General features: G+C 31.4%; 1 protein-coding gene across 1 annotated transcript; it reads left to right on the top strand.

The window, feature by feature from the left end:
• The first annotated feature begins 2052 nt into the window (after positions 1 to 2052).
• On the top strand, positions 2053 to 4128 carry LOC121130398 (uncharacterized). The gene is made up of 2 exons (XM_040726154.2): positions 2053 to 2330; positions 2416 to 4128. The coding sequence occupies exons 1-2, from the start codon at positions 2160 to 2162 to the stop codon at positions 3397 to 3399; spliced, it is 1155 nt and encodes a 384-aa protein (XP_040582088.1). The 5' UTR covers positions 2053 to 2159; the 3' UTR covers positions 3400 to 4128.
• Positions 4129 to 17393: the final 13265 nt, after the last annotated feature.

Raw genomic sequence — 17393 nt, 5'->3', positions numbered from 1 at the left:
CCCAATAAAATAGAGGAAATACACAAGTTCAGAGCCTTGGTAAATACTCCCTAAAAGCTAACACAGTCATTCATCCAGCCTCTTTTTGGAAATCAAAATATGGTCATCCTAAAATACTAAGGTAAGTTCGTTAGTTAGATCCTTATTAAAAACGGATTGATTAATGAAACAATGATACATACAACGAGGCATAATAATAATTATAATGACGGTAATTAAAACCCTTACCCTGAAATTTCAAGATTATCCTTTGAAGGAGAAAAAAAATCTAGGAGGGAGCCACAAATTGCCAACATTCCAATCATAGTCTTTGGCTTAAAATATTCGTATTATTATTGTTATTAAACTACTATAGTTGAAGCTGAAGAATTTGGTTAAGATAAAGTTAATTTATTAATTATTATACATGTATATGTTGTTGGGAATCTAAGACACACAAAAAACAAAAATTCAAAATATATATGCACTCATGGGTCCTTATTAATTCATAAACTGTTACATTGCTCCGGTATATAGTTTCTTTATTGAGATTTGTCAAAAATACTAATGAAAGATATGAAAAAAGTTCTTCTACTGCAAGTCCAAGTCTTTCTTTATTAGTGCAAATTGATTCCAAGAGTTCAATCAAAGTCAAATATTATTGAAGTTGTAGAAAATATTAGTTTATGCATATGGATATTTTTTGTAGTTTCAACTTCCATAGGTGAATTTTCCAATAATGAAGCAGTTATCATTATTTAGGAGAGAACATTCAAGGATAAAGTGTGTGAGCTCATGGATAATGTAGAATATCTTTCATACACGAGAAATATTTTATATTATTCTTAGTTCTCAAATGATATCTACTATTTTTTTTTTATTCTTGAATGATTAATTTTCTAAAGAAATTCAGTATATTTAATAAAATTGCTTTAAATCTGTAAGATAGATTTTATCCCGATAGATTTTTTTCTACAGAATAAATATATCCTTGAAAATAAATACAATATTTATTGGTTATATGTACATACTTGTATTCTCAAATTTTTCAATTTTTAATCAAGGTTTGATGAATTTAATTAATTTGTTTGATTTAAATCCGTTCTTTTACTATTTTTTTTGTTTTTTGTTTTTCAATTCAATGTACATATATGCACTGTTAGTAATATAACATCAGATGTTATTCTATGTATCCCACTCAACTTTTCCAAATTAATGGGTACATTTTAAGTACCTAAAATTCATTAAAAGTAATTAATAAGTCATATAATTTTGAAATTATAATTAAATTTCATTATTTTGACTATAATAATCAGAAATTATCTATCACTAATGTTGTTAAGATTAATTTAACAAAACAATGTATTTTTTTTTTTCCTGTCTTAAACTCAATCAAGTATTTGTAAGGAATTTTGTAGGATATTTACGAGTTCAAAAAAGAGGAAGTACTTAGAAAAATAAGACACATTTCAGTACGATAACTTTGAGTCCTTGATTACTGCGTGTATTATGTAGTAATATTCACTTACAATATGGGGTAATTTTTAACCCCAGTTTTTCAACTACGTAAAAAATAGAGATAATAGAAAATTGAGTTGAGTCTTTCCTGATTTTAAATTGTATTTTAATTCCTACGAAAGTATATTTAAACAACAGAGACGAAGACATTTTATGAAAATAATAAATTACTACCCGGTTTTCCCGGAACATATGTAAAAATTGTACACGTCCGGGGAAAAGAGAACCGTTGGTCATTCCCACCGTACAAAGTATTTACAATTTACTATTATTGATAATTATTGATCTTGTACAGCAGAGAAGATAATTCATTTCTAATATGTAGAGTAAATACTGAGTGTATTTTACTGTATATTACTATACGCGTACTATACTGCAAATGTTTTTTAAATAAATATAAAAAACGCAGGGAAAAAAGAACAGGAAAAAAAAATATATATACTGACGCGGAATGAGCGCAGAAAACAAAAAGACGCAAAGAATTTTTTTCCCCCGTCGCTTGCCCGTTACAAGAGTGAGGGAAAAATTCTTCAAAAGATCGGCTTCAAGTGTTTTAGTTTCCATTGGGGTGTGAGCCCAGACGCAGGTGTATTTTGGCCTCCTCAAAAGAATATTAATAATACTCTTAGTTAACTAAATAATAAGATTTATTGCAAACTACTATGAACGGAATCGGTACTCCAAGTAGTAATAAGTTTCGAATCAGTAACAATATCAACAGCGAGCAACGTTTGCTCAGAGAGCATGAGACTGAGGATGAAAGCATTGTATTTGGAAGTCTGTATGTGGATACGAACTCCAGTACACCGTATACGGATGCTACAAAAGTGAGGGTAAGTTATTTTATTCTGTATTTCGGGGATGTATGATGTAGATATCTAAATATATGTTCTTAATTTTACATTTTAATTTTTAAAGGCTAAGAAACATACGGCTAATCGTATCAAACGACCCATGAACGCCTTTATGGTCTGGTCACAAATAGAAAGAAGAAAAATTATAGAGATTCAGCCAGATATTCACAATGCAGAGATCTCTAAGAATCTTGGGAAAAAGTGGAAGTCTCTTTCATTGCAGGAGAGAGAGCCCTTTATTCGACATGCAGAAAAGCTCAAACGCTATCATATGCAAGAGTATCCAGACTATAAATACCGACCTCGTAAAAAGAAAAATATTACCCGTCCCTTGGATGAGGCTAAAAAGGAGGAATTATTCTTTGGGAAAAAGAAGGATGAGAGTCAAAATGAGGTTCCATCTGTTTTTAACGAATCTTCACAGCAACTCAAAAGTCGACTCAACTCCGAGAGCCTCGACTATAATCCCTATCACAATAATAACAATAGCTCAAGACACCCCTCGCATCATAACCATCCCGGAGCTGCTGCTTCTCAGCAACACCATGGTCAAAACTACATTCTACCGAGCTTACACGTTCCGTCTAGTCCTGCAGCCTCATCTGATGTCCCTAGTTCCCCAGAGTCTCCTTCATTCTATGACTATGAACGAATCCGTTACTCTCAGGAATATGAAAGCCCCATTTCGCACCATCCCTCTGCTGCCCCACAACAAGCGCCTAAAATCTCTTCATTCGAAGACGTTCCTCCTCACTGGACTGACTTAGACAATTTGACCGACTTATTGGAGATGAATAACCCACTCGTGAACAACAGCAGCGTCTCAATCCCAGGGAGTCATGCTCCTTGGGGTAGCACACACGCTCATACTCCTGGGAATGAAGAAAACTATGTTGGGTATCCTGGTCCGCACCCAGCCATAACCCCTTCACCTCATTTCATGGAGCAACCTCCAGCACATGCATCATATAGAGCAGGTGGAGGGGCTGACGGTGGAGGGAATCCGGTCGAGGATATTTCTTATATTGGGTTCATAGCTAATTTTTAGTCCAAATTTCCACTACAGTTCCCTTTCTTTTTCACTCTCCTCCTCATCATCAATTTTCTCCCAAGAGTCTCAAAAAAAATTGTAGAACCATTTCCTTTTTGTCATTTCTTGACGATGACAAGATTTTTGTTTTGTTGTGTGAACCACAGCTGATTCTTTCAAAGAAATACCACGCAACAGACTTAAACCTAATGAAAAAAATATATTTTTTGCATATTTTCTTAGTACATCATTATTTGCAATGATTTTATTTCTCACTTTTAGTACGGTTTTTTAATCTTTTTATAATAAACAATATATATTATATATTTTTGAAAAAAACTATTCTATACTTCTTCTAAAGGAAAATATTATTATTATTATTATCTCTTGTTAAACCCATGTATTTTTTCACTTTATAGCTAGTTTTTATTTTTTAAATATATTACTGTAATTAAAGAAACAAACTTTATAAATGAATACAATAAATTATTTTCTGATACTTATTAAAAAAATGCAAATATTATATATATCTTATATACGACACTTTTTCATAATAATAATACTTTAATTTTTGATAAACACCCATCTGCATATATATATATACATATATATATAATTAGACACCCCCATAGAACTTATACATGCCTGTAATATGAACGTGTATATCACATAAAATGTACCAAATATACTACATATAAAATACTATTATATTGAAATACAACTTCATTTTTTAACAAAAAAATAAAAGCACTTTTGGAATATTGTAGCATATTGAATATTAATTAATTTGACGTCAAATGTCATAAATAGGCCTACGTGCATACTATTTCATTGACCTGAACATATAAAAATTACTTATTCATAATAAGAAGAGGGAAAAATACAAAAAAAAAAAAAGAAATATGTTGACTAAGACATGAGACATAAAAAAATCAAAGACAGACGAGACATTATTTTTTCCCCTTCTTTACGTTTTTCTCTTATTTATTTTCTTGTCCATAGACCTACATACTAACATACATATAAATGTTTAATTAAATAGCTCTATATATGATTAAGTACACTGATTATATAGTAACAAATATCAGGCCTTCAAATACATTCAAAAATTCTATTTTTATTCAAACAGCCTTTTGCTTATCAGTGTCTATGTACAGTAGAGAGTATAGGTGATAAGAAAGATTGACTATATTAGTGTTGGGAGCCTGTTTTGCTTTGGGGTTTTTCTAAGGGATCTGGAACGTTTATTTTTTAAGAATAAGTGATAGGAAGGGAGTTAAACTGTTACTTCTCGTACCCAAAAGTACCCTAGTTATCGATTCCTTAATCTCACTTGATACCTCATTGCTATTATATAATCTAGGAAACTAAAAGTTAAACTAATCAATCCGGGGTTTTTTGGAATTGTTAATTTGAAGAATGAATTTTCCTTTCCTGAAGAGTAAGGATTCTTTATTTTATTCCGGAGTAGTGAACATCCTTGCCTAAATAAATTTAATTATATTCAAAACCTAATTGAACATTCGTGTATACTCACACTCGTCGGAGCCTCCTGAGGATTTGTTGCAGAATTATAATTGTAAGTCCTCTTTGGACTCAAAGTAGAATTGGACATCGACCTAGGAGTAACTTTAGTCTTTTTTTTCTCTCCTTTTCTCCTTCCTCCTTGTTATAGCTAATTGTAGCTGATCAAATGAAACGTCATGAGCACTATTCTATTTCTCTTGCAAAACATTCTTCAAATTGTCAGGGTATCTAGATTGATTTTTGGGTTTCTTTTTTACATAATATGTGCATCACTATTCATGTGCTCCATTTATCAAAAGACAGGAATACAATTTCTTGAAGATCCTTGTTGTAAATACAGGGTGCTTAAGCTATCTATCCCCCAGCAAAGATTTTTTTGAAACGCAATTTTCTCTCCAACCACTTACCAGATACTAAAAACTTGATGAATTCTAATATAGTTCATAACTTATAAGTTATAATTTACCTCCAGCCTGAATTACAGTGTATATAATAGACTGAAATCACGAGTAGGCCTTCACCACTTGATCTCTTGCTAAATCCAGGAATTTCGACAGATAGGTTTGGTTGAATGTTTCATCCATCGCGGCCAAAAAAAATATATATATTCATCAAATTCAGATCCTGCAAGTTTGGAGGACAAAAGTCCGGCTAGATGAAGTCGTTAAAATTCTCTTTATTAAGTATTTGAGACGTTTTGTGTAAGTTTGGGAGAAGCCGAGTCCTTTTGTCGAATGTAAAACCCTCTATTGGTGGTCCTCTATCTATCCTAGGCTTGCAAACAAACATTATAGAAACGTTATGTTGTCGTTCTTGGAACGTATTCCAAGGAGGGCTCCGTGCCTTTTTCAAATATTGGGAAGAATAAGTTCGTCAATTGATTCAGTTTCTTTACAACTGGTTCAAGTTTGAACAACCTATCTGAAAAAAAAAAAAAAATCAAGGACCTAAATGCCATGTTTGCCTAAGAGAGCGTACCAAATTGGCACCATAGAATGCTTTCCCACACTATATATTAGGGATGGGTACAAGTAAATACTCTTACCCGTGGACTCGTACACGGACCATCAATGAAAAATGTACCCACATTTTGCCCGTAAAAAAGGGTAAAAATTCTTCACGGGTAATATCTGATCAAAATATTCCGGATATTACTTTTTTGAGGCGGGTGCCCGTTTTTCTCTATTTATTTTTGGAAACTGTTGCATATCCTACAGTAGACAATAAAATTTGAGCTATTAGTATTAAAATAATGCAACCTCACATATTTTATTCCGTTTATTATATGATTACAGCTTGTTGATTTTTTTCTTGTAGTACATAGAAATATTTATACCAATGTATTTTCCTTTCGTCAATAAGAATAAGCTTTGTCTAGGCAGGGAGTACTCGGGAGATGGAGAGCGCTCACTCTTTTCTTCATGTTTTTTTTAAGCACTAGTAGATATTCACTTAATATATATATATCGTTTAAAAAATACATTTTTTATTTAAAAGTAAAAGCAAAAGATGTCTTTGCGTTGTTTAAAGTTTCACAATGTCCCTCAATAAAATCATTTTCAAATCGTATTCCCATTTGAATAACTTGAATAATAGTTCAGATTTACAATATAAATAGTTTTCAGATTCTAAGAATGATTCAAATTGTTCTGATACCCCAACACCTGAATCAAAATAAATAAAAACACAACACATCATTTTAATTATAACTTTATATATATTTTGCATAGAAACTCATACAAAAATTACAACAATGAACTGACTTTTTTAATCATCACTTCTTTTAGACGATATATAAATACATTTCTAGGATCTTTATAATAAAAAAGACATTTTTTTATTATGTTACAAACAAATATAAACTTTAGTAAATTGTAAATATCAAATACAGTCAGAAAAATTAAATCACTCGGTCTCACATGTAGACCTTATTAAGTTCATTAAAAAACGAATCAATAATTTAATGGCCACCATTTTCATAGATTTGAAATCGTAAGATGATTAGATGAGCTTAGCATATCCCTACAACGTTCATTTACTCCTAAATAGGTTTTTGCAGGAGGGTAGTAGTTTCTATAATGTTTCAAAGCTTCTATACTGGAATCGTGAAATAACTGACTTTGGTTTTTTCAAGATGTTGAGGAAATAATATTTGATTCCTTTGCCCATTATTTTTTTTTTTTTTTATAAATTTTGAAAACATGGTGAGAAGAGCTTCCAAGTGGTCATCCTGTTTTTCAAAAGATGGAACACTTAAGGTGTCCTATTTATAAGGTTATTGTAGAAATTTTTGAAAAAATGGGTTGAATCAAATAATAAAAATATATTTTCTCTTGAGATGGAGGACTGATTTTCAATATGCAGGGGTGTAGAAACATTTCCTAATTAGTTCTTTACAAAATTCAAGATTGATCGAATGTCCATCCGTCAGGATGCCAACTGGTATAGATCCGACGTCAGTAACAAGTTTATGAACTATGAAGAACAATTTTTTACAGATTTTTGAATCAATTTTCGATAGAGGAAACATTGAAAATACGTTGTTACATCTGCCGAGGACACTTTTCAACATAAAATACAAGATAATTGTTGTCGATACATTATCTTCATATCCGAAGAGCATTCTGCAAGAGAATTGGACTATTTGAGCAGAATACACTTCGTCTATGAGGAATGAGAGACATTTCAGTCCTAAGCATATCTACTCCCCCTGATAAAATGGCTAGTGGGTCTTTTGATGGGTAGTTCTGAAGGCAAAACAATTAAGCCAGGCGAAATTATGTTTTGATATAAAGTCGGGCGTGTTGTTTTCAATAGCACGGACATTCCTAGAATTAGTGGAGAACATCTCGTTCCATATGAAGTTTTTGAATTATAAATTCAAGATGATTACGTTTTTCCTTGAAATTATTGAGGGTATCTATGATATCCCTTAAAATATAGGATGTCTCCGTTTCTTTTTTATAACTATTCAAATAAGATAAAATATGGTTCATATTTTGATCCCCAGGTTCAAGTTCATGAGCAAGAGATCCTTGCTTGACTTTGGTGCTTGAATTACAACCCAGTACAGTAGCAATTCATTTTGCAAGATATAAACAGTAAAAATGGATACTCTTATATATCATGAATAATACATTCAGGGTTGTAGATGTTATAAACCCCTCATTTCACAACCATCTAATAACTAGGGAAGTTTGACTCAATCATCAAAAATAGTTATCATTTCAAAGATTCGATGATACTTTGTAAGTGTAGTATTAGGGCGGCACCATGACAGGGCCGGATTTATCATAATAACTGAAGGGGCTAAAACCTTAGAGCCCCTCACTGCACTTACTACAAAAAGTGCCTAATAGGTCCAACGTCTCCCCAACCTCCACAGACGAATTGCTCAAAACATCCAATATCCTTCTTTCCTTAGACGATTGGAACCCCACACGCTGTTGATCCGCCCTTGAAGCTTGGAGTTCACCAATTGTCGGAAGCAGAAATAACTTGACATAATAATATTAAATTTACCCCGCTCCTACCATTCAAATCTTTTTGTACTTGATTTTTGAGCTCAAGTGAAATCTCAAGTTTTCGAAAATACGGACTTGATACATTGGCAGCTAGAACAAAATGTAATCCGTTTTAGGTAATATTGTCAAAGGTTAAGAAATCTCATCTATAATCCATCAAGGCGCGTCTAACTAGCATTATTTGATAGCCAAAGTGTTTTTGTTTTTTTTCATAATGACGGTTTTTAAAAAATCCGTAAGCTATTATGCTCACAAATGAATTTTTTCATATAAATTGTAGAACAAATCTTTCCTAAATGTAATAAAACCAGATACACTTCCTGATTTGACATAAATTTAACTCAAATGAAACACATTAAGCTTTTTATGATCAAATTGTTTACTATTGTTTACATGTTCAATCTATAAAATTGGTATAGACTGAATTTGACGTTGGCATCAATCTTCTGTATGCGTCATAAGTCCTTGTACATTTTTTACTTTATTAGAAAGAAAGAAAAATCTTGGCTTAATTTTAACAATGAAAAAAAAATATTAAAAAGGAGATGAAGGATATTTTAATTTCGCTTATTTTTCAAAAATTCAGCCCTTCACCACAATACAAAGCTCCAGGTGGGTTAGAAACTTATACGCATCTTTCCTTAGGGTGTCTGCCAGAATGTTGGCCCATTCCTCCTCCACTTTGGCCTTCATGACCTCCAGACTGCTGTGGTAGAGAGCGTTGGTCTTTCTCTCTACGGCGCACCACACGTAGTAGTCAAGTAGGTTCAGGTTGGAGGAGTTGGGCGACCACATCTCCTTGGACCAAAATCCATTTGCCCCTAATTATTGTCAAATACTTTTGGACGACCTTGGATGTCTGGCACGGTGCTCTGTCGAGTGTTCCTACCCAATTACCAATGCCGTAGTTGTGTTCAGGGCGTGAAACGCCATCTTTTGGCCATGATAATTTTATATTCATTGGTCTTCAATGGTATCTTTTATCAAAACCGGTGGAAACGCCGAACTGTCCGAACCAATGACACCGAGCATCATAGTATTGGGTGGGTGTTTCGACCCCCAGTGAATTTTAACTCGGGAGAGACGTGATTGGGGTCGTGGGGATATATCGAAGGCTGCAGGAGTTCTGACTGGGTCGACTGTTAAAAAATTATCATCCAAAAATGAGGACTTTCCTGTTGGGTTTCTTCAATATATTAAGAAGGATCTTCGATCATTCCGTCCTCTTTTGTCTGTGTAAAGCCGTCAAACACTGAATTTTTGTAACAAACCTAGACTTGAGGCCCATATCCTTCTATACAATGCACTACATAGCCATTTTGTGAGCCCTGAGGTACCTGGTCATTTGGAAGATGTTGTGAAAAGGTTCGCATCTATCTTTGTCCTCACACTCCTTATGAGGCTTCCTGTGCAGACCATTTTTGGTCTTCCCAACCTGTGACGATCGACAAAGGATTCGGTTTCGTTATAGAGCTTCTTGGTTTTGTATACAACGGTCCTACTTATCATGAAGTTACGTGCAATCACAGAAGAATTGTCACCAGCTTTGATGCGTGCAACAATTTTTTGACGAAATTTTTTCATTTGTGTATTTTGGAACTCATAAAAGACATACGCACGGAAATCGGGTTGTGTGTTATTTTTACCTTTTTAGGAACTTTTTTGCGAAATTTAAACGTAATTATCTATATAAAAAGTGTACAAGAATTTATAACACATACGGTATACCAGTGTTGGGACTATTATAAAAAAATCCCGATGCAATCCTTTAATATTTTAAATACAAGTTAAAAAATTGGATATTGGTAACAAGGGTGTCCAATGAAATATATTTATGAGGGAAGAGAAAAAATCCAAAAATTAATTTTTTTTAGTTTTACCCAATTGGATAGTTTTTTTTTTTTTAAAAAAACTCTGACTATTCTAGAAAAAGTAAATTAAAAATCCACACTTAATAAAAATTCCAAAATCCACAGTTGTTTACAAAAAAATAATTTTTTCGAAAAAAATTCAAAAATTCCCTGCTCTCAAAAAAGATTGAAAAGTTAAATTAAATTTTGAAATGCTAAATTATTTAAAGAAAATCCCGATTCCAGAAAATATACCCTATTTTCTGATTATGATTAATTGTCCCATCACTAATCTAGACCGAATTTTTGTATGTGATGAGTGCAACCCAGTGTTTCTTTTCAGGAGAAACACAAACCTACTGCCAGGTAAACGTTCATATACAGGGTACAGGCTCTATTTAACAACCACTACGATTTTTTTAAATAGATTTTTAATCCAAATATAATCATCCAATTTAAATAAAAACCAATTTCCATGAAAGCAGAATAAAAAAATAATATTTTCCGTAATAACGCCCTTGTCTAGACTTCAGAAACGGAGCAAGTCTTGAGGACAGCCTCATCCTCCATATCCCGGAATTCCTTTCTCACTCTCTAGAAAAAGAACCTCTGCATGTTCAATAAGTTGATAATCTCAACATTCTCTTGTACGGCGTGGATTGCAACAAAGACATTTTTCACTCCACCATTGTGGATTGAATACTTAGTTGATTTTGTTAAACTCCCGCCACACCATTCTGGTTAGCCTCCAAAACAACATCTTACGTCAAAGTTTGCTGTTCAAAAACGGCAGCATATTGTATGTCAATAGCTTATATCAAAATAAACGCATCTTCACAGTCATTAAAATTTATTTTTTCCTCTTTATATATGAGTACATAAGCAGACTATAAGACACAATATATGTGCCCATACGTGTGCTGAGGTCACGTCATTGAAAGGAATGTAAATGAGCAAAGCAACTCAGTATATGTAGTTGACTATTTCGTGTCACAACATTTTCAAATATATTTATTTAAGTCAGTCTTATATACATAACTAGATCATTAGAGTTCGGTAAATGTTTGTCCAAGATTCCTTGTTGTTCGAAATGAGGCGTTTACTCTTCAAGTTGTTGATTACAAATTCGGTACATTTGGGGGAGGGGGGGGGAGAGAGAGAGAAATGCTTTAAAATAAGATTGTATCATTCACTTAGTATTTTATAATTTCCCATGACATTAGGAAACTAATGATTTTACTTTTTAAAACTATTCTTTTGTTTGCCGTGTTTTTGTATATCATAATATATCTGTACAGAGTGGTGCACCACAAACTTGTAGTACCATTTGATGATATATTCATCCACGATGTCTCGCTACACAATCAAACAGTAGCTGAAATAAACATAAATAAATTTATTTTTATCCCATATCTCCAAGGTTTAAAAAGGTGGGAGCAACAACAAAAAAGACTAGGCGTGTGTCATCTTTTCCGCGTCGATATCAGTGCAAGAAGACTCCAGAGACTGTTATTACCTCCATCCGGACTACCTACTAAATCCAGATGTCAATGAAAGCCAATAAGAACCAAGATTTCTGCATAGTGTGGCACCGAAAACTTGTAGTACCATTTGATGTTATATTTATCTAAAAAGTTTCGCTACACAACCAAAGCGCAATTTTTAATTTTTTTTTTTAAAGAAATTTGAAAAATAAAATTTTTGGAAAAAAATTCAAAATAAAATTTCAAATATTAAATTTGATATGTAGATTTTTTTTTAAATCCACAACTATGAACAAAAATTTTTTGAATGAACAAATTGTTTTGTAATAAAATTTTAAAATCTACAGTTGTTTAGAAAAAATTAACTTTTTGGAAAAAATATAATAAAATTTCATTAGTTCTCAAAAAGAAGTTTTAAAAAAAAATTTCAAAATTTAATTTTATAAAAATCTTTTTGAAAAAAATCATTCAAATATTTGTCTAAAGCAAAAATTTCTTATTTTGTGGGGGAAGCTATTTTTTTCAATGACTTAGAAAAGTAATAAAGAAGAATCGAAGTAGCAACATAAACATTATTTAGCCGATGCCAATTCTGATTCCAGAAAGAACATCCGATTCTGCCGGCTAAAAAGTCATTTTATCCATTTGCTATTTATAACAGGTATACATAATTAAAACCCTCACAATCAAGTAAATAGATTACACCAATGATTTTAGCTAAAGGAAAATCTCCTAGCTTATTTATTTAAGAAAATATAATCAACTAAATATTGAAAGTTAAATATTTTAATTATAAATATTGGTATTTGGACATGAAAACGTTCAACATATTTATAATAAATTAGTAAATTTTACACATCAAATAGTTCAAAAAGTGCATGATTAATTTACAGCGGCGTCGCTAAGCCCTTTGAAAAGAAAAACCTTTATTTTTTTTTCATATCTTATTGAAAATTTATACATTGGTTTTTGTTAATGTCACACATGAAACTGGAAACAGACTAAAATATGATTTTAATAACGTATAAAATAATAAGCATGCTCTCATGATATTTTGTAGGGCCCCCAAGGTTATTCAAGGGCTGTTTTTAACTGTTTCAATCCTCTCTAATCCTCTTCTCTTTTAGTGTCTTTCTACATCTTTCTCTCTGTCTCTTTTGTTCTGTCTTCATTCTTTGATAATATTCCCCTCCAGTGATGATAATCCGGTGTATTTTTTGTCTGCCCGGTTTTTTTTTTTTTTTTTTAATTGGTTATGTGCAAAGTGAATTTTATTTTCCTTAGCAGTTGTCATTATTATTTAATTCCTGAGTAGTAAACATCCTTTCCTAAATGGATTCAATTATATACAAAACCTGATTAAACATTCGAGTGTGCTCATAAAAGACTCTGAGGATTTTTTGCTGAATGATAACTATAAGTCCTTGTTGGACTCAGAGTAGAAATGTCCTTGTTTTGATCCTTGTCAGAGCTGATTGTGGCTGATGTACTGAAATTTCATGAGTATTATTGTTTCTGTCCTCCAATACACTTTTCAAATTGTCAGGGTACCATGTTGATTTTCGGAGAGTTTTTAACATGCCCATTCTACAGATTTTTATGACAGTTCCCCTCTATTCATCCCTTACAACGCGGGCACTCTCTGCTAGTATATATATATAAAATAAATATATTTATAGAAATAATTATATATGGCTGTTAATAATAAATGAAATCTAACAAGGTCTTCTGTTAATATATATCGACCATCCAATGAATATACAATTTTTGCATTATCCTAATCGCAAGTATTTTTACTTCTTCATTTAAAAGTAGTCATCTCATCTTTTGATTTAAACTTATACAATTTGCATATAAAAGTTTCAACTTATATACCATATATATATATACACTAATAAATTATCTACACATCCTTGTAGTTTGATAATTGCAAGAATATTTGCATGTACTAATCAAATATTGAATTTATATCGTTCTACACCCTTATCAAGTCATTAAATATTATTACCACACTTATTGAAACTGACAAGGAAAAGATTGCTAAACATAGAAGTTTGGACTGGAATTTATTTTACAAATTATATTTATAGACCATTTTAAGCAACCCCTAATTTACATAAATATTAAAAGTTAAAGAGTGAATTGTTGTTCTATCCTATTTTTCAATTTTTTTTTTTCCCTATCCATACAACTCAAAACTAGTTACTGACACAATGTGAAGACTCGGAAAATCTCAAAAATCTCATTAAGTTAGGACTTCAGATTCAAATTATACGTGAAGCTAGAATATTTAGAGTTGATAATACCTTATTTAGGATTTCCTTGTATATTGAACAATTTTTATTTGAGGTTTAGCAAATTTAAATTGTTTATCCTTATGATTTCTTCCATTATTTTCCTTGTTATCAATGTGGACACTAAGGCGCAAGGCATTAGCTACCAAACTATAATATTGTACTTATTATTCTGTGACGTACATACAACTTCATCAAAAACTGATAAGTATTAAGTACTAATTTAATTTCCAAAATATTAATAAAATAATGTATATTTCTTATTAAAAAATGGTCAAAATGAGAAATGTAATGTTTTGTCTCTAAAAATAAACAAAGTATATCTTGTTAAAACCTCAAATACATGTTTTTTTTACGATTATTCTGAAATAAGGCATTATTTTGTCTCTATCTATGTCTTCTATTCGTAAAAGTATTTTTAGGCATTTTAATGGATATTTACGAGAGCAAATTGGATAGAATAGTTTTTAAAAAAAAAACGATACAAAATTTACATCATGTAATTAATATAATCTTACAACTTTTTTTTTCCAGGTAAGGTCCATTACAAGACAAATCAATGACTAAAAAATAGCAACAACTTCCATTTTTTTCAAATTTGGCACATATTTTAATATTAGTTACTAACCCAAAAATCATAAATTTCAGCCTTTTTTCGTCCTCCAGTTTAGTATTTAGTGTCTTCTATAGTTGTGGCTTCGATGTCACCTACCTTATTATTAAATCCTTGTTGTATTTTATTGTATAAGCCAAAAGCAAATTTAGGAATATATGTAAACTAATGATATATTCAGAAATTTGCTCACCCACGCACAGATTTTAATCTGTAGTATTTAAGTGGAATCCTGTGCATCTTTAAAAACTTATTGTATAAATTTATAATATATTACAAATTAACAAATTTTAATTTGAGTGAAATTGAAAATAGGCGTGTGTTATTTTTGTAGGTCATAACATTGGCCTTTTGAGTAAAAACTCAAAATGCAGCAAAAGAATAAAACAATTACCTACTTTACCTATCTTTAAAAGTAAATAAATGAATATCTTTAAAACATTCAAAATACAGCTATTGGAAGCCTCTAAATCCTGAGCTGGATGACAAAAAAGACTGATATTTTAGATTTTTTATTTTTTAACTAATTTTAGATTATGACTCAAATTTGAAAAAAAAAAAGATAGTACGTTTAAAAATATCCTTTTTTTAATTGATTAATTGATTTTAGCCATAATTAATTTTTAATGACTTTTTTTCGAAAAGGATAATCTCTAACTGAGTTTTAATACTACTTATTGAACGAGATGATTTTTGTTGGAACAGCCGGTTAAATATCTTTTAAATACACTACCTGAACCGTCCCTCGAAATAACAGTAGATAACAAAGATTTGCTATTTGTTTTCTTGTCCCTGTCGATTGGTTTACATCTTTTTTCCTTACCAATGTTTTACACGTTGATTGTTTGAATTCGAAAAAGGATTTGCTCTGAACAATTCCCATCAATTCAGGAATAACATTTTCATAGTTGATAAAAATGATGGATCCTCTTTTTTTTTTTCTTTCTTTTTCAAGGAAAGGTTGTGCGATATATTATAGATAACTGTATGGCATAGATATAGCATAATAAACTTATCTGATTGGCGTATGTACACATACAGAGTCAATAAAATTGTGTAAAATTTTCAAGATATGATTAAGAAGTCATGTAATTAATACAATATCATAAGATTCTGTAATTTTGTGTTATAAAAATATTATGTAACATTATCCATTATTAAACAATAATGATAAATCTCTTATTTCTTCGAAATTATAAAACCTTATGAAATGTTTCTGAATAATTAATTTTATCTGATTTGAAGTAGTCTTAAATTGTACCGGGTTCAAGTTTAGTGTTTCGATAAGTTTAGCTAAGGTTTAACTGTTATCTATCGATTTATTCAAACTGTTGGTGTTGAGTGATGTTCCACGTCTAGGGATGTGAATATTTCTGAATCTCCTTATGAATTATTCCTAATGAAGAAAATCGTCTGTATTTGGACATATTAATAAAAAAAACAGAAAATCAATTTGGTAACCCTGGAAATTAGAAGAATGTTTTGTATAGGAGAGCAACTTAGATCTAAGTACTTTCCAGACGTTGCATTTGACCTACCACAATCATCTGCGACAATGGGTGTGTGGGGGGCGGGATGGGGCAAGGAAATAAAAAAGATATTATCAAGAATTACTACACCTCAATTCTACTCTGAGTCCGACACTTGGACTTACACCAATAGCTCACCTTTGGTCTTATATATTCAATCAGGTTTTGAATATAATCGAATGTAGAAGGAAAGGAAGTTAAATCCTCGGGAATTAAAAATAATGACAACATATCAGGCGTAGACCTTATCTTTCACGTGGCTCTTTTTTTAGCCTTTCGTGACCACTTACATTGTCATGATGAAAAATGATTAAAAAAAATTCTAAAAAGTAGGAAGAGAATGGCCCCTTGGTCCCAATGTTTACGACACTACTGGCATACCCTTTGTTATGCAACCGCTGAGTACTGAGTAAGAAAAGATTTCAACCATTTTCTTCATGAAATAATTCAATAAAATAGACCATTTGGCAAATTCAAAAGCTCTAATCCTCAAACTTTATTTCAAGTAATGTTCAAAGTTTGTTTTCTTAAATATATGTATTTTACAAATAGCAAATATTCAATTATTTATGACGTACACTAATAATTAGTATGCATATATTAGAACAGATTCTAAGAATTATATCATATTGTGTAGACAATTAGGGTGGCCCTTAAAGATAAATGTTTTACTTTTCTCGCCCCACCCTATAATTTAAAACACTGTATGCCCCCTCCCGAATAAAGGAATATTTATTTTTACGAGAAAATTTAACATTTGAAATTTAATTTAATTTTTCAAAGAAAAATTCCAAAAAATTAAATTTTCGCTCAATAACTATGGATTTTTGAAATTTTTCTCCCAAAAAAATAATATTTGAAATTTTTTCCCGAATAATTTGGATTTTTTGAAGAAAAAAAACCAAGCTACCTGAGATTATTGCGTTACCGAAGTTGCAAAAATCAACGGCTTACGATATTGCCAAGGCTTTCAAGGAGGCTGATCTTTCCGGAACACATTAAGGAAGACCCACCATCGTTTTGATAGCAAAAACCACAGTATAGACTTCATTATTGTTTTTGGCAAAGGATAGTTGGCCTCCTAGATACCCATATATGAAACTCTTAGACCACTTCCTGCAAGGCGTCTTGGAGGTTGTGTTTATTAAACATGTACACTGCACTGTAGACTTCTTGAGAGCTTCCATTCTC

The sequence above is a fragment of the Lepeophtheirus salmonis genome, chromosome Z, assembly GCF_016086655.4.
Source record: "Lepeophtheirus salmonis chromosome Z, UVic_Lsal_1.4, whole genome shotgun sequence".
Classification (NCBI taxonomy): domain Eukaryota; kingdom Metazoa; phylum Arthropoda; class Copepoda; order Siphonostomatoida; family Caligidae; genus Lepeophtheirus; species Lepeophtheirus salmonis.
This window is presented reverse-complemented; position numbering and strand designations above follow the sequence as displayed.

Excerpts from the sequence above, each read along its gene's own strand:
- LOC121130398 (XM_040726154.2), top strand. The coding sequence starts at position 2,160 with ATGAACGGAATCGGTACTCCAAGTAGTAATAAGTTTCGAATCAGTAAC. Across the intron at positions 2,331-2,415 it reads CGGATGCTACAAAAGTGAGG|GCTAAGAAACATACGGCTAA; the intron begins GTAAGTTATTTT and ends TAATTTTTAAAG.